At 41.6% G+C, this 24,075-nt stretch overlaps 1 protein-coding gene across 4 annotated transcripts in view; it reads right to left on the reverse strand.

The window, feature by feature from the left end:
- Positions 1-23,843, reverse strand: part of NPAS2 (neuronal PAS domain protein 2) — an 89,352-nt gene extending 65,509 nt beyond the window's left edge. For 3 of the 4 annotated variants that reach the window (XM_039355803.1, XM_039355801.1, XM_039355802.1), the window contains exon 1: positions 22,688-23,843. In XM_039355803.1, coding sequence (XP_039211737.1) covers positions 22,688-22,989 — 302 coding nt within the window. In that variant the 5' untranslated portion in view covers positions 22,990-23,843. The remainder of the gene's footprint in view (positions 1-22,687) is intronic. The other variant, XM_039355800.1, reaches the window with a different exon arrangement.
- Positions 23,844-24,075: the final 232 nt, after the last annotated feature.

Here is a 24,075-nt window from a genome sequence, read left to right on the forward strand (position 1 = left end):
TTGACATGGGCCTTTGCCGCCATGTTGTCTGTCAGAACTAGCACGTGGCGGCCCACCAACTTCTTGTGGAAATGGCGAAGTGCTAGGTGTATGGCTCTGAGGTCTAACCAATTGATATTTTTCTTGAGATCCCGTTGAGACCACCGTCCCTGGGCGAATTGGGATTGCAGATGTGCCCCCCATCCAAACAGACTGGCGTCTGTGGTCAAGGTTACCCGAGTCGGTTCTCTGAACAGGGATCCTTTGGACAGTGCTGGGGACAACCACCAGATGAGGGACGTGAGTGTCTGTGGTGGGACTCGCACCCTCTGTGGAAAACATGCTACACCCCGTTTCTGGTAAGGGAGTAGAAACCACTGTAGTTGTCTCGTATGAAGCCTGGCCAAAGGCACTATGGCAATACATGAGATCAGTTTCCCTAACAGCTGTGACAGTAGGAGCAGTGTTACACGTTTCTCCTTGCGCATCCTGGTGACCATCGTACGTATGCTGAGCTGACACTCCTGAGACAGGAAAACTCGGCACTGGCTGGTGTCTATTATTGCGCCTAGGTGGAGCAAACGGTTTGTTGGGATCAGAGGGCTTTTTGGGAAGTTGATCATAAATCCATGATCCTGGAGTGTCTTGATCGTCAGTGCCACGTCTGAACGGGCGTTCAGTGCCAAGGATGACTGGATTAGGATATCGTCCAAGTAGCACTGAACCCGGACTGGTACCAAACTGAGCTGTGCGGCGAGCACCGCCAGGATTTTGGTGAAAACCCTTGGAGCTGATGGTAGGCCGAATGGCAGGGCCCTGTACTGATACTGATGGTTGGAATACCTGAATCTGAGGAAACGCCTGTGATTTGGATGTATGGGAACATGCAGGTAAGCTTCTGTCAGATCTATGGATGTAAGAAAATCCCCCGGCCGAATACTGCCTAGAATAGAATGAAGAGTTTGCATCTTGAATTTTTGGTAAATTAGGTACCGATTTAGAGCCTTGAGGTCTAGGATTGCCCTCCATCCTCCTGAGGGTTTTGGTACCACGAACAGGATGGAGTAGAAACCCAGTCCCCATTGATCTGGGGGTATGCTTAACAGATGACAAATGGCCTCCTCCATGAGACCTTGTTTCACGGGATTTCTGGATAGGGGGCAGGAGATGAAGCGCCGAGGGGGGAGTGTGAGGAACTCCAGAGACAGTCCGTCTCTGATAGTGGTTAGAACCCAATTGTCTGTGGTGGTACTTTCCCATTTGTGGAAATATAGTGCCAGTCTGGGAGGAATCCGCCTCAAGTCACTTTGACTTTTGGAAAGGACGAGCTCCTCTGCCGCGAAAGGGCTGCTTAGCCTGGAATTGTGCCTTTGGCTTGTCTCTGTAGCCGGACCGGTCCGATGAGCGGTCCTGCCCTGCTTGAAAGGGCCGATACCCACTCCATGTAGTTCGGTCTGAGCCAGACTTGAACGACGGACGCCGGTTGTATGGAGAAAAACGTCTGCCCGTTTTTTTGACAACACGAGCTAGTACTTTCAACTTTTCTTTGTTTTCAGTCAGGTAAGGAGTGAGAGCCTCTCCAAAAAGGCGACCCTTATGATATGGTGCCGCAGCTACTCTCCATTTGTGCCTGGTATCAGCCTTCCAATTTTTTAGCCAGAACAACTGGCGTGCGGCCACGTTGGAAGCTATGGCCCGAGCCGAATATTTGGCCGACTGCAGAGACACATCCGCCATGTATTCCAGTGCGGCCCTTAGTTTAGTGACATCCTGGTGAACCCTTACCTCGTCTGGAGATAATCTGGCCTGTAATTCCCTGAGCCAGATTAATGCAATTCTAGTGAAAAAGGAGTTAGATGTTGAGGCTCTTATAGCCCAAGCCGATGCCTGATGGGTCCTTTTGAGGGAAATCTCAGACTTCTTGTCCTCAGCCTTAAGGGCCTCCGACATATCTCCTGGGATTTTGGTGTCTGACAGTATGGGGGCGAGAGCCTCGTCTACATTCAGAACTTCGAGGACATCGTTGAGGGAAGGGACTGTATCTAAGAGCTTACGATCTAATCCCCCAAGAGCAGAGAAACTTCCAGGAGATCCCCACTGATCCTGAATGGATTTGAGAAACATAGGGGGGCAAGGTATCTGTAGGTTCTTCTTGACCGGTTCCAGAAACAGTGGGTCAGAACTCTGTCCAGAGTCCTGATCGGTCGTCTGTGGTTTCACAGGTTCAATTTTTCCGGTGACATAGGCCTTTTGTAAAAGAGGATAGAAGGAATTTGGATTAAACACCCCTACCATAGGAGTGGCCTCCGCCTGAATGTCTTCCCCGTCTGACCACATGCCTTCTTCCGGAATCTGAGCGGAAAAATCCGATATCTCGCTCCCTTCAGATTGAGGTGGAGAACCGTGATCTGAGATCACATACTCCCTGGGATGCCTAGTTTCCGTGGGTGTAGGGGGGGGTTGACGGTCCTTGGATCAGAATGGCCCTCCCTGAAGCCGCCATTGCCTGAGCCACCGCCTGTGAGATCATGGCTTGGAGCTGGACAGTAAACGAAGGATGTTCGGGGCCCCGAAGACCCGCCGCCGTCAGCGTGAAAGATGCTGAAGGGATTGGGGGAGGGACGACTGTAGTAACCTCCCCCTGAGACCCACAAGACACTGAGGAAGGTCCTGGCTCAGCAGCTGGAATTGAATCTTGGACCTGTAATCTCAATTCTCGGTCAAAGAGGGACAGATAGTCCCGTTCATATCCCAGCAAGGAACCCTGGTCCAGGGTCTGCTCGGGAGACCATCCCTGATGTGGATGCAAGAGGAGGTGAGGGGATAAGCTGCGTCTCTCCTGTCTGCCACTGGGCTTGGAGAATTGTCGCTCCAGCGCCCTATGTCTGCTATCTGCTTGCTTGTCATCGGCCTTAGAGGTCTGTTTGACCTTGGCCTTGGCTTTTGCAGGTGTATCCAGACTGGATGGCTTGCGTTTTATATTTCCACTGGAGGTGGAAGCCTGTGAAATGGTGTTATCCGCCATATTGAAATAAACAATAGGAAATAAACAACAGGTGTTCACCAGGAGATCCCTGGATCTGGCCTGTACTGCAGTAGAAGAAAAGACAGGTTGTCACCAGGAGATCCCTGGATCAGTCCTGTTCTGCAGGAGAAGAAAGGGCAGGTTTTCACCAGGAGATCCCTGGATCGGCCCTTGGTCTGCAGGAGAAAGGAAGGCCACGGCCCACCTGGGTGGTACAGGCCTGCACGAGGGTCTGTGAGGTCCGGCCCGCCGTTAAGCATAGAATCACTACGCGATATAAGCCGCGCTACGCTCAGGGGCTGTCCTCCCCATTCAATTTTTCAGGCCCATTGTAATAGAGACAATTTGGCCGAAAAAGTATCAATTAAAGATAAGTCTATATATGAATATAAATATATATCTTGTTTAATTTAATTCTGTTTTATTTTAATTGATTATTTATTTATTTTTTATCTTTTTTTTGACCCTCGTGTCTCACTTAGTGACGGCTAGGACAGTAAGTGCTGTCCACTATGCAGACAGTGGAAAACAGGCAAGGCAAGCAGCCGTCCAATCTGTTGGCACTGGATATTTAAAAGGTACTGGTAAGTCACAGTCTGGAATATTACGAGATAAAATGGAGTGAGAGACTCAAGGTATTTTCCCTATGTCCACTAGGTAACCTGAGATGGTGCGTATTAAGCAGCTGAATGAAGATCTAAAGGAATGTAATTAGAACTCCTATTCCCCCCCCCACTTAGGGAGAATCACCAAATAAGTAAGTTACTTTGTGACTGAAAAGGCTGTAATTAGGACAAAGCAGTCAATTTAATGTGTGATCGGGCGGAGCCCAAAATGGCAGCTGGGACAATCTGATGAGAGATGAAACAAGCTGAGAGAAAAGACCCTCTCCTGCAAGTAATCTGGTAATAAGCTCTTTTAGTCAAACAGTTCACCTGCTGTTTTTTTGGGTAATTTACAGCTGACAATCAACAGTAACAAGGAAGTACTTGAGTAGTGTGAGGATCGAGCCTTCTAGAGGCTCAAAATGGTGCCCGCAGGTTGTTTGAATTGGTAATAAACCTAAGAAGGTGATTTCAGTTTTCAGCTGAAAATTAGCAGCTTAGCTTTGCATTCACAGCGAAGATCCTGGGAGGGGATGGGGGAGGTGGATTGTAATGAGGAGGCAGCAATCTACGATCAGCTGTCTGCCTCTGAAAACTCACGGAGAAGGGAATTGATTAAGAGAGAAGAAATGGTGCAGCACTGAGCTCAGAGCTGAATCAATCCCCCCCAAAGAAGGAAAAAAAGGATAGAGAAACTACGAATGGCAATAACTACCTTTCTGAATGTAGATTAGGAGCCAAATTCTCATGTGTCTTCAGGGCTGAGACCAAACGAAACTGGGGCATGGTCAGACCCTGCAGAGGCGTGGCAACTTTGATTGTTTGGTCTGATTGGGCTAGAAGACTAAATCAACCCATCCTTGGAGTCTACATTCCTCTACATGCTGGAGAATGACCATTTCACGGGGGTCGCCAAACAACGCAGTCTGCCATTTTTTCCCCTTTTCCTCAGCTGTGCTACTCCCTTTTATTCTATTGGCTTTTGAAAGCCAATAAAATAGACTCTCTTGAATAGAGTCTAATTCTATTGGCTTTCAAAAGCCAATAGGAATTGTCCAGGCTGTCTCTGCCCTGCTGAGCCCGCCAAACGTCCCATTCTGCAAATGGTGCTGCAAGTTGTCTGCAGCAAAGGCGAGCTGTCTGGAAGTTTCCACCCCTCCCTGCTGAGCAACTACTAAAAATGTAAGTAAAAGAGGGCCAAGGGTGGGAGGTGGGAGGCCGGCGGGCGCAGGGAAGGTTGCTGGCACGCGTGGGGCCTGACGGGTGCCTTACCTCCCTTGGGCTGGCCAGCTGGTGGCTCAGCCAGTGGTCGGCCTGCTCCGTCTCTGCCGCTTGCCAGCTATGCCTCGGCCGGAGCAGGGGGCGGCACCACGCATGCGCGGTGCTCCTGGGCAGGGAAAGTCCTTGACTTACGACCGGTTGGATAGTCCTTGACTTACAACCGGTTGGGTAGTCCTCAACTTACTACTGGTTGGCTAGTCCTCGACTTACGACCAGTTGGCTAGTCCTCGACTTACGACCGGTTGGGGGTCACGGCATTAAAAAGGTTGAGAACCACTGGTTTAGACAGATTACACATATAGACCAAACTAAACTAAACTACACAGAATGCAGAGATTGTACAGTCTGAAAAAGCAAAGAGATTTGTTTTAAAACATTTTTATTTTTAAACTGCAGAATAGCACACTTCCTGTACTATAGCAGCAAGATTTGGACTCTTTGCTCAATACTTAGGAAGATGCTATACTGCTATTTCTACATTAAAAGAGATACCAAAGGAATATTTCAAAACCTTATTGTAGTGAAACTCCTGAATGCATCCAATTAAAATTTGCATGCTATGTATGTACTATAAATAGTATACCATTCCAGCTACTTTCATCCCACTTTGTCAAAAATGAATCAGCTGCAGGTCCAGAGATCTTCATAGGAGTAGTGGCAAGTACACCCAAGTAATTAAAGTGTTACTCCCTTTATGACAAAAAAGGGATATGGCTTAAATCATGTAGTTAGCATGTCACACCAGCTATTTTGATAGCACTGACTGCTCCTCTGGATGCCCTTAATGTGGAATAATAATAATTAATAATGAAAAAAATCACATCACTAGAATAATAATGATGTGTCTGCATAATTACTAGAATAATGTTGTGTTAGCAATATGTGACTGACCTAATGCGCATTGCACTCAGATACAATGTATGTAGCAAATTCTCCATTGTATGCCCGTGAGAAACTAATCTAATGTATCACAATGTGTGTAGTTCTTTGTTCCTGAGAAAAGGAATGTATAAAACTGAAGTCTGAACCCACCCTCGGGGTTCAGAATTGCTTGTCTCTATTGCTTCTGAACCTGCGCAATAAATCTCTCTGCTAAACCCTTTGGAATTCGTAAGAGTCCTTGCATTTTTCCACAAGATTTATGGCGACTCTGCTTGGACTTTTAGGAAGAGGCTGTTGACCTTCCAAGCTGGATCCGTGGCCTTTGTCTACGGGGAGACCTCGACGGGAAGGGAGGGGAACTCACCCACCAGCGAAGCACTCCAGTCAAGGATCCACCAAGGGTAGCAGACAGGTCTTTAATCCGCGGAAGGGTCTGGAATGCCTGCAGGCAAATATTGTAAAAGGGGATACCTGATCCCATTTGGATCGGAAGAGGCGACTGATCACCCCCTAGAAGACAAGGCGGCGTCCTTAAGTCTTCAAAAGGTAGAATTGTGTGGGTGGTTAAACCATTGCATTTCCTGAAGATTGACCGTTGGAACGTCCAGCACTCCAGGTCGATGGTAGTATGTTAAGGAGAAATGGGAGGGAACCAGACTAAGAAGGGCGTTGGTCAGACGCCACTTCAATGCATGTTAGGAAATTTCAAAAAGGGTTTTTCTAGGGATTATGGGGACCCACGATCAAATCCAGCCATGTTAAAAAGATTCTGTAAATCTGAATGGACCACCTTTGGCATAGGGTGGCCCAAAGAGGGATCGGCGAATCCCGAACTCATGGCACGGGTTCATCAAATTATGACTGGAAGTGGTCATTGGGACCAATATCCCTATATAGACCAGTGGCAGATCAATATTGAAGAAAAGCCTCGATGGTTAGCAAAGTGTCAGATAGAATGTGCTAAAATATATTTGGCAAGCCAAAAAGCCAAAACTCAGACAAAAGCTAAAATTTTGAGCCAGGAAGAAAGAGAGGAAGTTGCCAGGCCCCTGCCCTATGTTTCTAGAAGAGAAGAAGGGGGGATACATCAGCAAATTCCACACCCTCCGGTTGAAAGAAATGAAGTCCATCTTCAACCAGGAGCCAGTGTGAAAAGAAAGATAAAAAAATATAAAACCGTTCAGAAGAAAGACCAGGACTTGGATAGCGATGACAGCAAAACATCAATTTCTAGTCGAACTAGAAGTAAAACGGGGGTCAAAACAGAAGAAATGATAGCCCCTTTAAGTTTTGGTCCCTGGACCAAATAACACCAATATTCCGATGCTCCAGTATGTTCCCTTTACAACCACTGATCTATTTAATTGGCGTCAGCAATATGGACCATTTTCAGAAAAACCTCAAGAAATAATAGACCAATTCTCCACCATTATTCAGACGCATAACCCCAAGTGGGATGATATGCAACAACTTATTTCTACTTTACTGGATATGGAGGGGAGAGAAAAATATAGATTAGGGAAATTAAAACTGCTTGCCCACCGACACTCCGTAGGCAAGCAGAGATGCTGAAGCAGTAGAAGAAAAACCAAACTGGAATGCTAACAATGCACAACACTAAACTTTGTTGCAGAATTATCGGCTTTTGTGTTTAGAAGCCCTGAGAGAAGCCACAATTCATCCAGTTAATTATGCTGCAGTAACTAGTATTTGGCAAGAGAAAAATGAGTCACCAACCGCTTTTCTCAGCTGACTGATAGAAGCTTATAAAGTGAACACAGATCTTGATATGAAAGTAGCTCAAAATCGCCCACTCCTAATTGAAAGATTTATCACCCAAAGTGCCCCAGACATAAAGAAAAAGTTACAACGCACAGAAGGAGGCTTAGGGGAAAATGTAGCAGAGATCATGGAAATAGCTCAGAAGGTGTTCTGTAACCGTGAAAAGGAAGAAAGGCGTAAGTCAGATCAGAAAGAGAAAAAGAAGGTTGAAATGTTAGCAGTGGCATTGGGGGGGATGCGTATTGGACCCAACCAATGTGCCATATGTAGACAGGAAGGACACTGGCAAAGGGAGTGCCCCCAGATGAATGGCCAACCTAGGGGACAATCTTGCCAGCATGGAAGAGGACGAGGAAGAGGATTTAGAGGGACTTTCCAGAGAAGTTGCAAGGGAAGCTTCAGGGGAAGAGGGCATCCAGCCTATTCCAGTCAGACGGAAGAAAGAGAAGAAAACATGATCAGCTTAGCCAACATGGAATGGGGAGACTGAAGAGAACAGTGTTCTATGGTCCCACCCCCCCCCCGGAGCCCATTGTTAAAATACGGGTGGGAGGACAGATTGTCCCAATGTTAGCTGACACAGGAGCCACCAGATCAGTCCTAAATAAATCTATTGGCAAACCATCAAACCAGACCATCCAAATTCAGGGAGTATCCGGAGAAACTCAATCCCAACCACTCCTGGAACCCCTAACATGCCAAGTGGGACAAGGAATCATTAAACATCAATGTCTATATGTCCCAGACTGTCTGGTCCCATTATTGGAAAGAGACTTGCTTAATATAAGTTTCCTTTGACAATGGGAAGCAATTAATTCAAGTGCACCACCCAGTGGAAGAAATATGGCGTTTGATGATAGTGACAGAAAAAGAAGTAGTAGATGATAATAAGTGGCAGCAGTTTAATGTCCCACTCCTGTGGGCAGAGGATAACCCCCTGGATTTGCAAATATGCCACGCCCGTTATGGTGCAACTAAGGCCACATGCATATCCTGTTAGAGTACCCCAACAATATTGTACTCCAGAGGCTGCTACTGCCATTCAAGAATTAATCCAAAAATACTTGATAGAAAAAATGATTAAAAAAATTCAGTCACCCTGGAATACTGAAATTCTACCTGTTTGTAAGCCCGATGGACAGTGGAGACCAGTGCAAGATCTCCGCCCCATTAATAAGTTGACCCTAACCCTACACACAACTGTTCCTAATCCATATATTCTTTTAAGTACAATACTGCATCCGCTAAATGGTTTTTAGTTGTGGACTTAAAGGATGCATTTTTCACCATACCTTTAGCTGAGAATTGTCAGCCGATCTTTGCATTTGAATGGGCTAATCCAGTGATGGCGAACCTTTTAGAGACCGAGTGCCCAAACCGCAACCCCAAACCCACTTATTTATCAAAAAGTGCCAGGGGCGCATCAACATTGTGGTGCCCTCAGGGAGGAACCTCCAAGTGCCGCCTCTGGCACGCAAAAACCAGGGACGCAAAAATGGGTCACCGTGCTGCAAGGTGCAAAAAAGGCCTCTGCCGCGATGCAGGGTGCAGATACGAGGTGCTGCACCACGCAAGAATGGGGCAGGGCTAGTGAGTATCATGCAGGCACTAGCCCCGCCCCATTTGCAGCACATGCATGCTCGTGGGCCCATGCGCGCACACATGCATGTAAAATGCTTCCCCCTCCTTTTTCTTCCAGTCTGCCAATCGACCTCTGCTCTACCACCTCGATTAGAGCTTGCTAGTCGGCCGCTTCACCTTCTTTGTGCTGGGCAGGGCTCCTGTTCTGGGTGGCAGTGGTGGCCTGATTGACCTGCTGCTGCTGGCAGCACTGTGTGTGCCAACAGAGAGGGCTCTGAGTGCCACCTCTGGCACGCATGCTATAGGTTCGCCACCACTGGGCTAATCCAAAGACACAAGTTAAGACTCAGTATACCTGGACTAGACTACCACAAGGCTTTAAGAATTCACCTACGTGTTTTGGTCAAGCGTTAGCCCAAGATCTTGCATATTTGAAGTTAGTCAGACAAGAGAACTGTTGCCTTCATATGTGGATGATGTTCTGATAACTGGACAAAACAGGGAGGATTGCTTTGAAAACACATCCAGACTGCTCCGATTGTTACAAGACTGTGGCTACAGAGCGTCCAAAAAGAAAGCACAATTAGTTCAAATGACTGTAATGTATTTAGGCTATGAACTATCACAAGGACAAAGAACTCTGGGCCCTCAGAGAAAGCAAGCTGTGTTACAGATTCCCATCCCCCAAACAAAACAGGAAGTTAGAGCCTTTTGGGGAATTACAGGCTTCTGTAGAATTTGGATTCCTAACTTCGCTCTCACAGCTAAACCATTGTACCAAGTTTTAAGGGGACCAGAAAAGGAACCTCTTTTGTGGCAACAAGAACAGACCCAAGCAATGAAACACCTTCAACAGGCTCTTACTACAGCACCAGCTCTAGGACTACCTGACATATCTTTACTTTATGTCGATGTGAGACAGAATGTGGCTTTAGGAACTCTTACCCAAAAGCAGGGAAATTGGAACCGCCCAGTCGCTTATCTGTCAGAACAATTGGATATGGCCGCTCGAGGTTGGCCACAATGTTTAAAAAATTCTAGCAGCAGTTGTGCTGTTACTGCAGGAGGCAAATAAGTTAACCTTTTCTGCTCCAGTGGCTGTTTGTACGAGTCATGCCCTGCAGACAATTATTGACAATAAGGGACATTTATGGATTAGCAATCAAAGGATGCATAAGATGCAGGCCCTTTTATTAGAAAATCCTCAAGTTACATTGCAACAGTGCTCTACTCTCAACCCAGCCACTCTTATGCCAGATTCAACTATGCCCATGCATAACTGCATGCAAACAATAGAACTACAATATTCTTGCAGACCTGACCTTACGGACCAACCATTGCATAATCCAGACTTTCAGTGGTTTACTGATGGATCCAGCTTTATGGATCAAGGAATTAGATACTCTGGTTATGCAATTGTTTCTCAAACTGCAACTGTAGAATCAGCACAATTACCTAGCCAAGCAAGTGCACAATTTGCAGAATTATATGCCCTAACCCGGGCATTAGAAATAGCTGCAGGAATGATTTTAAATGTATATACGGACAGTAAATATGCATTTTTGACAATTCATGCACATGCAGCAATCTACAAAGAAAGAGGATATCTGGACTCCACAGGCAAGATTGTCCAATATGCAACTTTGATTAAAAGACTTATTAAGGCAGCCCAATTGCCATCTAAAGTTGTGATCATCCATTGTCCTGGACATCAAAAAGACTCAAGCCTTATTACCCAGGGCAATAGGAAGGCAGGCAAATAAGCCAAAAGAGCTGTGTTAGAAGGACCCCCCTCCAGTCAGATGTCACCAGGTTCATATATTTAGACACTTACTTAGAACAAATTGATCCCACATATACGAAAGAGGAAAGCCAAAAGTTAAAGCAGGATGTACCAGCCGAACTGGTTATTTTTCAGGCTCATAAGCAACATCATTTGGGAAAAACTGCATTATTACAACAGCTTGAACAATTTTTCTATCTTCCTTTTGCTTCTTCACTAACGGCACAAGTATGTTCTCAATGTTCCATTTGTGCCCTAACCAATGCATGCCAAGGACCGGTAGTACCACCTGGTCGACAACCAATCGCTTATTTTCCAATGGACTATGTAATGACAGTTGGAAAGGCCTCGATCCACCCTGAATAGGTATCGATTATAACTAACAGGGCTACATATTTCTTACTCCTAGGCATATCAGTAAAATCAATAATGATTGATTTTACAGATATGCCTAGGAGTAAGAAATATGTAGCCCTGTTAGTTATAATCGATACCTATTCAGGGTGGATCGAGGTCTTTCCAACTGTAAATAAGAACGCTATACAGGTTGCCAGAATCTTTTTTTAAAGAAATTATTCCTAGATTTGGTTGCCCTTCTAGGGTTTCATCAGATAATAGCCCTGAGTTTGTACACCAAATTAATAAGGCTTTAGCCCAGGCATTAGGAATTAAGTGGAGATTTCACTGTGCCTTTCACCCCCAATAAGCTGGAAGGGTGGAACGTGCTAATCGCACAATTAAAACCCTTATTATCAAATTTTGTTTGGAAACTCATCTCCATTGGCCAGATGTTTTGCCTATGGTTTTGTATGCAATCAGACTGGCCCCCCGTACTAAATTACAACTTAGCCCTTATGAGCTCATGTTTGGCCATCCCCCTTGTCTATTTAAACCTGACAGTCAGGGCTGGCCAGACTTGGCTCATAAGGGGGGAATAGACCAACAGAAATTGTTACATCAGTTACAGCTTCATAATTTAGCTGTTTCAAATTTGCGCCATTATATGATGGAACAACAACCCCCTCCAGTGGTCATAGCAACACATGAGTTCAAACCAGGAGATAGAGTATGGGTAAAACACTGGAAATCAGATCCCTTGAGCCCAAGATGGAAAGGACCATATACTGCTGTCATGTGTTCTCCTTTGGCAGTGAAAACCTTGGAGGGAAAGTCCTGGATCCACTGGAGTAGATTGAAAGCAGCTGCACCTGCCGATCCAGTAACTTACAAGGTAGATAAAACTGACAAACCTTTGGTGTTGAAATTTACAAGCAATACACCCTGTCGAACCCTACAGGCAATGGGTTCTCAACACACGGTGTGAACAACAAACCTTGCTGAGACACTCCGGAAGCTGTCTCTCTACGCACGGTGGAAGATATGAGGATTCTACAGCTCATAATATCTGTTAATTATTTAATATGGGGAATATACACATACATTCCTACAGAAATCAGTGCAATGGCTACACGAGAGGTCATACCGCAGAAACTTTCTAATAGAAAACTATTGAGTAGTACACACAAAGAAAGAACAAAAACACAGGGAAACCAGGGTTGTCAAAACTGCATCAAGATTACAATACAAGGAAGCCAGATAACTAAGATTTTGGTTTATTATACAATGAAACCAGTAGGGTGCCAAGATAGCTCTAACGTATCTGGGATGCCATATCTAAAAGACCCCACAAATACCAGGCTCCTTTGGCTAGCCCCAGATGGAATGTACTGGATTTGCAGAAAATGGCATACAGACATCTATCTAAGAACTGGTGTGGATCTTGTGTATTGGGAATAATTTGACCAGGATTTTTCATGTTACCATTAAAAACTAAGCAAATTCTTGGAGTTCCCATCTATGATGAAGTTGGCAATATAAGACAAAGAAGGGAACTAAGTGCATACACCCAATGCACAGGAGTCACTTGGCAAGAACATGAATGGCCACCTTGCTGCATTATCCTAGTTTATGGTCTGGCTACTTGGGCTGAGGATGGAATATTTGGATACCGTACCCCTATTTATATGCTCAACAGGCTCATTAGGTTACAAGCGGTGGTAGAGTTAATCACTAATGAGACTGTGAGGGGACTAACTGAATTGGCCAAAGAAAATGTGAAATCCAGGACATATATTATGCAAAATAAGTTAGCCTTGGACTATCTATTGGCCAAAGAAGGAAGGGTATGTGGAAAATTCAACCTAACAAACTGTTGCATCGAAATAGATGAAAGTGGAAAAGTGTTAAAGGACATAACAGACAAAATGGTCAAACTAGCTCATGTTCCGGTGCAAACCTGGAAAGGATTTAACTTGGAAGACATATTTTCAGGATGGTGGCCAAAGTTACCAGGCCTACAAACCATCATAGTTATAGCAATCTTGTTATTTCTAGGATGTATTTTGATTCCCTGCTTACTCCCCTGTATTATAGCAATGATTCGAAGAATCTCAGAAAGTACAGCCCAATTAACTGCAAAACATGAAACAATGTTAGCTTTATGGGAATATAAATGTTGCCCACTAAAGATCCTGAATTGGAGGTAGAATGATGGAAGTTTAAGCAAGAAAACTTCCAAAGCGGGGAATACTGTGGAATAATAATAATAATAATGAAAAAAATCACATCACTAGAATAATAATGATGTGTCTGCATAATTACTGGAATAATGCTGTTTTAGCAATATGTGACTGACCTAATGCGCATTGCACTCGGATACAATGTATGTAGCAAATTCTCCATTGTATGCCCGTGAGAAACTAACCTAATGTATCACAATGTGTGTAGTTCTTTGTTCCTGAGAAAAGGAATATATAAAACTGAAGTCTGAACCCACCCTCGGGGCTTAGAATTGCTTGTCTCTATTGCTTCTGAACCTGCGCAATAAATCTCTCTGCTAAACCCTTTGGAATTCGTAAGAGTCCTTGCGTTTTTCCACAAGACCCTGATACAGTTTTTTTTATTATTTTGTTCTATTATACCCTGTGGATAAATACCCTATTTTCTTTGAATTCAGTTATCAAAGCTGTTCACTTTGAATCACTTTGCCCTCAGATTTTAAATTGCAGTGGTAGAGTTTTCAACATCTGAAATACATCAGAAAGTAGTCTCTATTTACAAGAACCTCTAATACCTATTACCAAGCCAGCCTTCTGCTGGATCTTCAGTTCCATATATACAACACGACACCTTTGCCTGATAGATCTGCCTCTTGCATATCTTGTACTAAAGGTGGACATGCTGGCTCATTGGTCCAAAAAACTTATCAATTCATGTGACACGTTTGGGAAATAATTACACTCTTAAATCGTATCAGCTCACTTTTATAAAATTTGTATGGCTGTTTTTAATATCAAGTATTCCTGCATATTCATCAATTCCTAATGAAATTTTGTTCAGAAATTACACATGGTATGAGTGGGTATCCCTCATTATCTCCCTGGTTGCCAAGTTGCTATTATTTTTTCTTATTGGATATTATTAGTGATCCATACTGACTGAATGCTTAACTTTTTTCTTCCCACTCACTTTATATGTACTTTTGATAACTCTTACATCTAAAGACTTTAATGACATATATTCAAAAACACTATGGATAAAAGTGAAAACTTTTTTAAAATCAAGTTTTTTAAAAACAGGGTACGTTTTTAATTAATTAATTAATCATATGTACATACAGTAGAAATCTATCACACCATTCTGTTTCAGGATAAAGAATGTTATGCCAAGTCAGAATGAGAAACAGCGGGCAAAAGAACCTTGGAGGGAAAGAAAAAAATATATAATCTAATTTACACCAACACCAATCATTATGCTTTCCCATACCTTTCTATTCTTGTAAACCATCCTAGCTTCTCCCACATCTGAATATCATTTTATATATTATCCTTTGAGGGTATTATCAGTTCCATTCAACTATATCTTCATCTTCCTTCCAAACAATTTCAATTGTTTTGGTTTCTCACCACAATGATTAATGTCACTGAGGTTTAAGAAAGTTACTACAATAAAGCAACATGCTCTTCACTTGGGTCTAGAGAGATATAGGGGTAAAGTTCCTCACCTTTATAAAGTAGCCTGTATGGTAACTTCTACATTCTCTATCTTCTTTAAGATCAATCAATCTATTTTACTTAGGACAGTATTCTGCTACTTAGGGTTTTGGAAATAAAGTTTAAAGTCCTTGTATTAGGTCAAGGTAATATCCCTGTATTGGGTCAGAATATTGCACCAGTTGTTATGCTTTCCCCTGTGTCATCTGGCATCTTCATCTAATAACACCCTTGTTAATCATTTAGGTCAGACTGAAAAGTGAACTCTTGTTTTCTTCATTAGCAATTGGCCTTCCAAAAATATCTAAAAGCAGGGTAAATGCTATGCAATCATAATTGCTGTAACAGGGTTTTGGATTTAAGGCTGGAAATATTTACTGGTGATTTACATCCACCTGTATACAGTTTGATGTTAGTTTTATTAACTATATGTCTCTTACTATGTTTATTTTAGTTTTTGTGATCATATTAAATTGGATTTATGCTTTATTGTAAAAAAAAATGTATGGCCAAAACTGATACCTCTATTTGTAAAAGATAAATGTCAATAGTAAAAATAGTTTTATTCTCTAGCATATGATATTGCTTAGAGAAAAAGCAAAGTTATTTTTATTGCTAAAAAAACACATATTTAGATAAAGAAAGATAAAATTAACTTCCCTTTAATATTACACTGGGAATTCCTATGGTGTAAGCTCTGATACTGATAACATATATTTTCTTTATAATTAATATTGATGTTCTCTTGGGATACTTCCCAATTTTCCTTTGAAATATAATTACACTAAAGTCTGATTTGCTTTATGACTATTCTGGAATCTGCACACTTTACATTGGTTTCCCTATATGCCACATACCATTGTTGGGAAACTAGAAAACAAAACACATTCAACCACTATGGGAATGTATAGAAACAAAAAGTATTCCAAGAAAACTCTTGTATAAAGTATGGAAGATTACCTTAATAGTACTATGCATACATTGTTGCCTACACAAAAGGTGCTGAAGCATTTTTTAAAGTCCAGAACTACAAGATAACATTCAGAAGTAGCTCAGGCAGATGCTTCCCTAATTCCCTGAACAATAAGGAAAAGAAAAAGAACAAAATAATCAGACTTGCAAGATTCTTCATAATGCACAATTCAAGTCAAGATAATTGTAGCCTTTTAATGGGATTCACTTCCTAGTGGGATTCACAGTTCCTCAGTTGGCCATTGGAAGTAAGGGCTTGAATCTTTTACGTTACTTGTAGGCCATTCTTGTAAGTTATAATGTTTGGCTTTTATGTTATTTCATTATTTTTTATTTTATTTTTGTGCAGACCACTGTGTGAGTGGCAGAAAGAAGGAAGCTTTTTCCTTCAATATGTTCCCTGAAGTGAGCCTTGTGTTACCATATTTCTTTTTAATTCAGGATTATTTTTCAAAAGGAAAGAAAAGGCAGACAATCTTGGTTAAGTAGACACTACAACGGTTAAAAAATATGGAAGGTGAGTTATGTTTACTTTATTTTTTATTTATGTTAATCTGAATATTTTCAGATACTCAGGAAGATTTATTATCATCAAATAAAAAAGACCATCAATGTTACCCAAAATGATAACAAATTAGATTTAAATAGCAAAGGAAATCTATCCAAACATATTGAAAATTCACTTTAAAATATAAATCAAAAATTCGCTTTAAAATATAAATCAGTAAACCTATTATTATATTCTATCTTGATTTAGCAGATTTGGTAACTAAGGCTGATTAATTTGTTGCAGAAAAAGCTGTAAAAGTAGCAGGTAATTCATGTGTTCCATTATGACAGAAATCATAAGCGAAGGCTAAATAATTATCTATTTTAAGACACTGTTTGCCATGTAATTTAAATGTTTTTAAAGGAAATGTTTCAAAGGAAGTCTTCTGAGATCAAGGTTATGTGAATACGCATATCCAAAGTTAAGAGACAGAAGGCAGAAAGATTAGAAGTGTGTGGATGATCACACAAACACCTCTACACACACACACACTTTATTAGTGAATGTGTTGGTATGTAGTATAAATTTGTTGAAAATGGAACCTTTTGTTCATTATTCCACAGATCAATAGGCTTCAAGACTTAAAAATGTATTTCTCATTTTCAGAGATGTACAAATATTATTTAAAAAATCTATTTAATTAAAAACTGAATGGTTTTTTGTCTGTGCAACAATTCATTAGCTTCTCTAAAGCTAAATGGCATTATCTGACCATGGAAGTCTTTAAATTACATCAAAGTCCTATTATGACAGTGCCTTGGTGCAATTTCCAAGTAAACATGGAGCCACAGTTGCCTGCTTTTTGTTTAGGTCACAAAATATGCTTGGGATATACACATTATATAAACCAGGACTAAATTATGCAAATTTAATCTAATAAAACTACAATAATTCTTTTCTTAAAATGAATACTCTCACTTCTAAGTTCATTCTATACATTCAGTTAAACTAAATGTGGCATAAATAAAAATAGCATACACTGTACTTTTTATGACATAAAAGCTTGCTGTAAAGCATTATAGGAACTACTATTATATTTGCAAATGCCACTTGGATTTAGCTAATAAGTCATGAAAAATTCTATACATTTATCACATGTGTAGTTGCTGCCAATTTTGGCTACTTATAACAGTATACAATAAAGCAATTGGACAACTATCCATGGTAAAAAGCAAATAATCACAATAACAATAAAACCCCCACAATACTAAATTAATATATCACAATTTATTATCAGTCTTATAATAACACACAATCCAATTTTGAATGACTGCAAGTTGATATAGAAACCAGTTTGGTGTAGTGGTTAAGGTACTAGCCTAGAAAGCAAGAGACTGTGTGTTCAAGTCCTACTCTAGCCATGAAAGCCATCTGGGTGACTTTGGGCCAGGCACTCTTTCTCAACCCACCTCAGATTGTTGTTATGGGGAAAATAGGAGGAGGAAGGTGGGTTGGATATGTTCATCATAAGGTACACAACAGCTTTGGTTACATTTTTTCTGGGTATTTTTTTATCCCATAGGAGGCCAGTTTCAGAGATTTTAAGTTTGTTGATTTGATTGGACTGAATAGGACTGGACTGAATTGGAATGTCCATCACTAAGCAAAATGAAAATAAGTATGATGTCCTGTGACTGGGTCACTTAGTGATGGCAGTTCTAGAAATCGATGGTTACTGTTGTTAAGCAAATGATGAAAATTGTTACATGAAGACCTCACATGACTGCGACTTTCAACTTCCTAATGATTTCCCATTAACTTGCTTGTGGGAAGCCAGCAGGGAAGGTTGCAAATCTTGATTTCATGACACTGTGATAGTTAGAAATCTGGGCTGGCTATGCAATCTTCAGATCATGGCATGTGGCCATGGGAATGCTGCAACTTCTTGCAGGAAAAAAAAATCTTGCAAAGTTGGAACTGATTGATTGAACTTTTTAGTCCCACCCAGTCTGCCGTTACCATCGCAGCCACGCCCAGCCAATGGGCCACACCCAGCTAATGGCCACACCTACCCGACGCTCAACAATGCATAAGTGGGTTTTGGGTTGCAGTTTGGGCACTCAGTCTCTAAAAGGTTCGTCATCACTGTTGTAGGATTATATCCAAACTCCCCCAATCCAGGAGTCATATAAACTCAATCCCTTGTTTGTAAATTCAAAAAATTTAAATCTGAAAAGAGCTTTCTAAACTGGTCAGTCTGGAACTGGACTGGAAATCCAGGCAAATGCTATTTCTTGCAGATATTCCAAAGCAGCATTGTTGCTCATTGTCATGGTATTGTTTGTAATCAGTCTGTGCAATTATTATTATGATTATGGTTCATTACACAATCAGTGAGATGTTTAGACTGGATTTGGAATTTTATCCACCTATTGAGACCTTCTTGAGGATCTGCAATAGACAGATATTGTTGTTTGATGGTATTAAAGATATTACCACAAAATGTAAGCTGTTCCAAGTAAAGCTGCCTTTTGCAATTGATTGGGGGTGATTTACTATTACCGGTACATAAACAAAATTGTGAAATCACAGCTGCCAGTTTTTTAACTGCTGTTGACCTTCATACACATCAAGTTCTTCCCAAGAATGTAGGATATCATAATGTATCAGCATATGTGTGCAGATTTAAAGTGTAGTCTTTTGTAATTGACATATGAAAATTTTGCCAATGTGCATATTTTCTAAATGCTATCCAAGATTTTTTGTTATGGCACCCAGTGTACTGATAAACACTGGGACCACACCTGGTTTATGCCATAATCATTCAATTTTGATTTTCAGATTTTGACACTTTATAATCTTCTTCAATTATTTGTCTTCTATTCTACTATTTCCTGGTATTGCCACATCTATTATTCATACTTTATTTTTTTCAACAAAAATTGTAATGTACAGTTAAATTCACAATGTAGGACTGGTAGAAATTTAATAATTCAAGTCCTAACCAAGAACCTAAAAATTATTAGGGCAGCATCTAAGAAAATAGACAGGTCGAAGCAGGGTAGATTTTTTGTTGTTGTAACATTAGGGTATTCAGTTGTAATAAATTCAATATTTCCAGATATTGAGGAAATCCTTTAAATATTGCTCTGAGAGCTCCAACCATAATTGCTATACAATGGATTTATATTTCCATAAATATTCAGCTTCAATTTGCGAGTCCTCGTATTTTGAATTTTTTTTTCAATTTTTCCCCTCAATCCTAGTATCACCCAGTAGAGCAACAGCAATTAACCAGACTTTCTTGTTTTTAATGATTCTTATATCAGGCATGTTTTTAACAAAAGTTTTTTCCAAAACCTTCTCAACTTGATTGCCCCAGTAATTTTTCCTACCTTCAAATCCAAACCACTGGCAAACTTTCCAGTGAATAATTCTGGCAGTTCAGTCATGACACAACTTGTAATCAGCTTGTGAAATTTTGCTGTAGCCACTGATCAAATAATCAATTGTTTCATCCTTTTTCTACAAAGGCAACATTTGCTGTTGTTTGTCATATGTTGAATTTTCATCTTCATGCAATTAATTGGCAAAGCTTTTGCTTGAGCCGCTATAATAAAACCTTCATTTTCTTTTTTTAACACTTATTATCTTAACCAACTCCATGTTGGGTTTTTATTGGCTTTTCCTTCTATATCTTTCAAGCATTGACTAAGTATTGGCTTGTTCTTCCAATTAATAAATCGGTTTTTAGTTATTTTCTATATTCAGCCTTTACCTTCATTATTTTCAAGAGCCTTTCTTGATTGACTTCCTTTAATAAGAATTTTTGGCTTTTTTAATGTAGTCATTCATACCATTCTTTTTTTCCTCCACAGTTTGTTTCTCCTATAAGCTCTAAGCAAATAGAGATGATCAATACCACTTTTTGGTTGCAAGCATGGTGCATTTTCATTAGTTTTCTCCTCTTCCAAACTACATTACTAGGTTTCATCTGGATCCATTCCTGCTGTATATTGAATAACAGAGACTGCTCAGGTATTAATTGCTTTAATGATGTTTCCACCATTTAGCTTTGATTTCAAAACTTTCTAAACTTTGAATATTTGTTAGAAATATTTTTTTTGATTTATATTATTGTCCTGTACTCCAAATATATGTAAAGGTAAAGGTTTCCCCTGTCCAGTTGTTTCCAACTCTAGGGAGTGGTGCTCATTACCTTTTCTTAGCCAAGGAAGCTAGCATGTGGTCATGTGGCCAACATAACTATACACCAAAGTGCACAGAACACTCTGTTACCCTCCCACCAAAATGATATCTATTTATCTACTTGCATTTGCATGCTTTCGTACTACTAGGTGGGCAGAGCTGGGACAAGAATGGGATCTTATCCCATTGCATAGCACTCACATCTCAAAGCCAGACTGTCAGCTTTCTAGCTGACAAGCTCAGCATCTTTAACCACTGAACTGTTGCACCCCCAAATATAAAACTCCAAATATAAAAACCTATATTGTATGTTGCTGAAATAAAATGTTTCCTGTAAAATCTATTTCTATCCTTTGAGAAGTAAGTGGCAGTGATTTCAATGAAGCTTTGTACTAGTAGTAGGGTTAGAGGTTTTACAGTGCAATTCTATGCGGGTCTACTCAAAAATAAATTGACTCATTCAATTACACTTTGGAAAAGTGTTCAAGAGTTACAGCTTAAGCAATTGTATTTTGCAGACTGACTTTAGATGAACTACATAAAATAAGACCTTCCAAATTAAATAGGATATTGCAAATATTTCAGTATGTACAACATATTGCATAGAGTTATAATATGCAATATTTTCTTTCTTATAAAGGTAATTTACCTTTCATAACATTAATGTATTATTTATATCATGTAAATACATATTATTTGAGCCATCTGTGAAACTTAATTTTTCATAAACAAATGTATAAGCCAACTGGTTGTCCATCACATGTGATGAGACTTGAACTTCAAGAAAGCTGGAAGTTTCTATACAGGAAAATGTAATTTTAATATCTCTTAACATGAATTAAAAACCATAGAACACAGCAAGCAGAACATGCTATTGCCTCATAAATGTATGGGCACTTTTCTTCCACAAATGTTATCCAAAACAAGAAATTCAGATTTAAAGGTAAAGTTTCAACAATTCAACCATGAGTATTTATCAATTTATCAAAACTATGCTACTAATTTAATTCTAATAAACATGAAGCATAATGTCAGTAATACATTTGTTCTTTTTTTAACAGTTACTATTTTGAATATTTTACCTGTAATTAAAAAATACCTACTTTTATTAGCCTTTTAAAAAACTGTTCCTTATTTGTTACTGTGAAAAGAAAAGAAGGTTCACTTGGCTTTAATGGCACTCCTGAATCAGCCATAGCTTTTAAGTATTAGATTGTTCCTATTTCATTGCATTTGCCTTCAGAACATTGGTGGACATAAAGGCTAAAAAAGGAAGTTCTTCATTCCCACTTTATCTCTGACTCAAATTCTCCATAATAATAATAGTAACAATACTGGACTGCATTACATGGATGCTGTGGTGAATATAATGCATCGGAAACACTAGATAACTGTTGGCAAATACTGGATTTGCAAAACCAAAAAAATAGAGAGATCTTTATGAAAGCCCAGCAGCATATTAAGCAAATTAAGCCTTACAGTATGGATACTATCTTTTTTATCACCTGAATATAATTTTTTAAAAGAGTTACATTTAAACTGTAATGTGTAATCCAAAGCTGGCATTACCCTTGTATTACAGAACAGCATGGAAAGAAAAGCTATAAACTAAAGAGTAATTTCAATCAGCAAATCAGTTGGTTTTCAATTTCTACACTTATTGGTTCACATACAAATAGAACATAGGACCAGAAAAGAGCTCAGAGCTCTTCTAGTCCAACCCTTTGCTTGAGGCAGGTGACCTTATACCATCCTGGTCAAATGAGTCCACAATCCTGTGGTTCCTTATGCATCCTCCAGGATCTATCAACATCCTATTATTTCTGAGCTAACAGTCAAAGACAATCTCCTAACTAGAAAAAATCTTGGTCCACTCTGGAGAGGAGATGCGATGGGCAGGCGGGTCGCGGATTTCCGCCAATTGCCCTGTGACAGATAGAGCGCCCCCCAACGCTTATGATCGGAAAAGGTGGACCAAACATCCCGAGACCCGCCAGATCGGCTGTTTATCTGTGTCACTGTGCCAAGCGCCGCCTCGTTGCTTACCTGAGGTGCCCCTGCCGAGAGAAGAAGTGGGCGCGTGTGCCCAGGAGGCGCCAAACACCACTGCTGCTGCTGCTATCCGCGGTGGCGACCAGGGTCCGCGGGCTGTCCTCTCCGCCGCTCTCGAGTTTGATTCGGCCACTGTCCCCTGAGCTTCTGCGGTTCTTCCCCTCCTGCCAAGGGCCGGGTAAATGCTCCCTCGCGCACGCCAATGCTTCGGGGAAATGGGGCTCCGGCGATTTTTTGAACCCAGATTTGTTGGTAAAGCTGTCGCCGCGGTTACTTCTGCGCCCGCTTTTTCTCATGATGTGAGGGGACGCCGCATGCCGTGTTGCGGCTTCCTCCCAGCGCCGGCAGCGCAGTCCCGTGAGGGACGGAAAGAAAAGCCCGGGAGAGACGCGCAAGCGGCCGCGAGCCTCCCGAGGAGGACGCTGGACACCGGGGGGTGGCGGTGGCGCCTGCTGTTGCTGCTGCTGTCGGTAGCGCAGGCTTCTCGGAGACCATTAAGTTGTAGGCGCACCGATTCTAGCAGCGGCGTTTTGGCTTGAAACTTGCTGTCCCGGCGATCCGAAGGGGACATTCTCCCAGCAGCGTCTCAGGCGCTCCCGGGAGAGAGTAAGGATGGCTGGGCTCAGATCATCGGGGGCCCTCTCGCGCCTGCTCGCTCGCGTGGCCTGCGTGCCTCCAGCGGGAATGGGAAGCGCGGGGATCTTAATGTAGTAGGGCGGGGGCGGCTGGAGCGGGAGGTTCCCTGGTGCTCGCGGCCGCTGCTGTTACTGCTTGGGAGAAATTAGCCGGAATCTCTAGCCAGAGACAAGCGAGAGCCGCGGGGCGACAGGCAAGCGACGAAATGGGTCACCGCGGACATAAAAAGCGCCGTCGGATCGCCTCCCACGGTCCGGGAACCAACCAAATAAATAAAGTAGGCTTAGCTTCGTTGAGGGGCAAGAGAGAAAGTTGCCGAGGGTGGCGGTTGAAGGAGCGCTCCCTCCCGACAGTGTCTTCCCGCTTCTCTTGTTTTTGCACAAGTGCAGGAAATGCTCCACTGACCTACATATTTTCCCAAACATCCGTGACCTCCAGCGGGAGGAGGAGAAAAGGGAGGATCTAAAAAGAAAATGTCTTTTTTGGGCTCTGGGATGAAAGCTCGAGCGAAGACAGAATCCTGGATAACGCAAATGGGGGCGGGGTGTTTTTCCCTCAACGCTGACTACAGAGAGGCAGTGAAGCAGGTAACTAATTTGCATAAAAGGCTCCCTATGCTCTAGCCAGGAGGATGTACTGGAATTTAACACACTCTTTGCGAGCTTTGTATCAGAAAGGGCTGCTACCTGTGAGAAGTTTAGATGTCTTTGAAATGTAAACTTTTTCAGATGAACTAACCAATTTAC

The sequence above is a fragment of the Crotalus tigris genome, unplaced genomic scaffold, assembly GCF_016545835.1.
Source record: "Crotalus tigris isolate CLP2741 ecotype Arizona unplaced genomic scaffold, ASM1654583v1 scf7180000018759.1681925, whole genome shotgun sequence".
Lineage (NCBI taxonomy): Eukaryota > Metazoa > Chordata > Lepidosauria > Squamata > Viperidae > Crotalus > Crotalus tigris.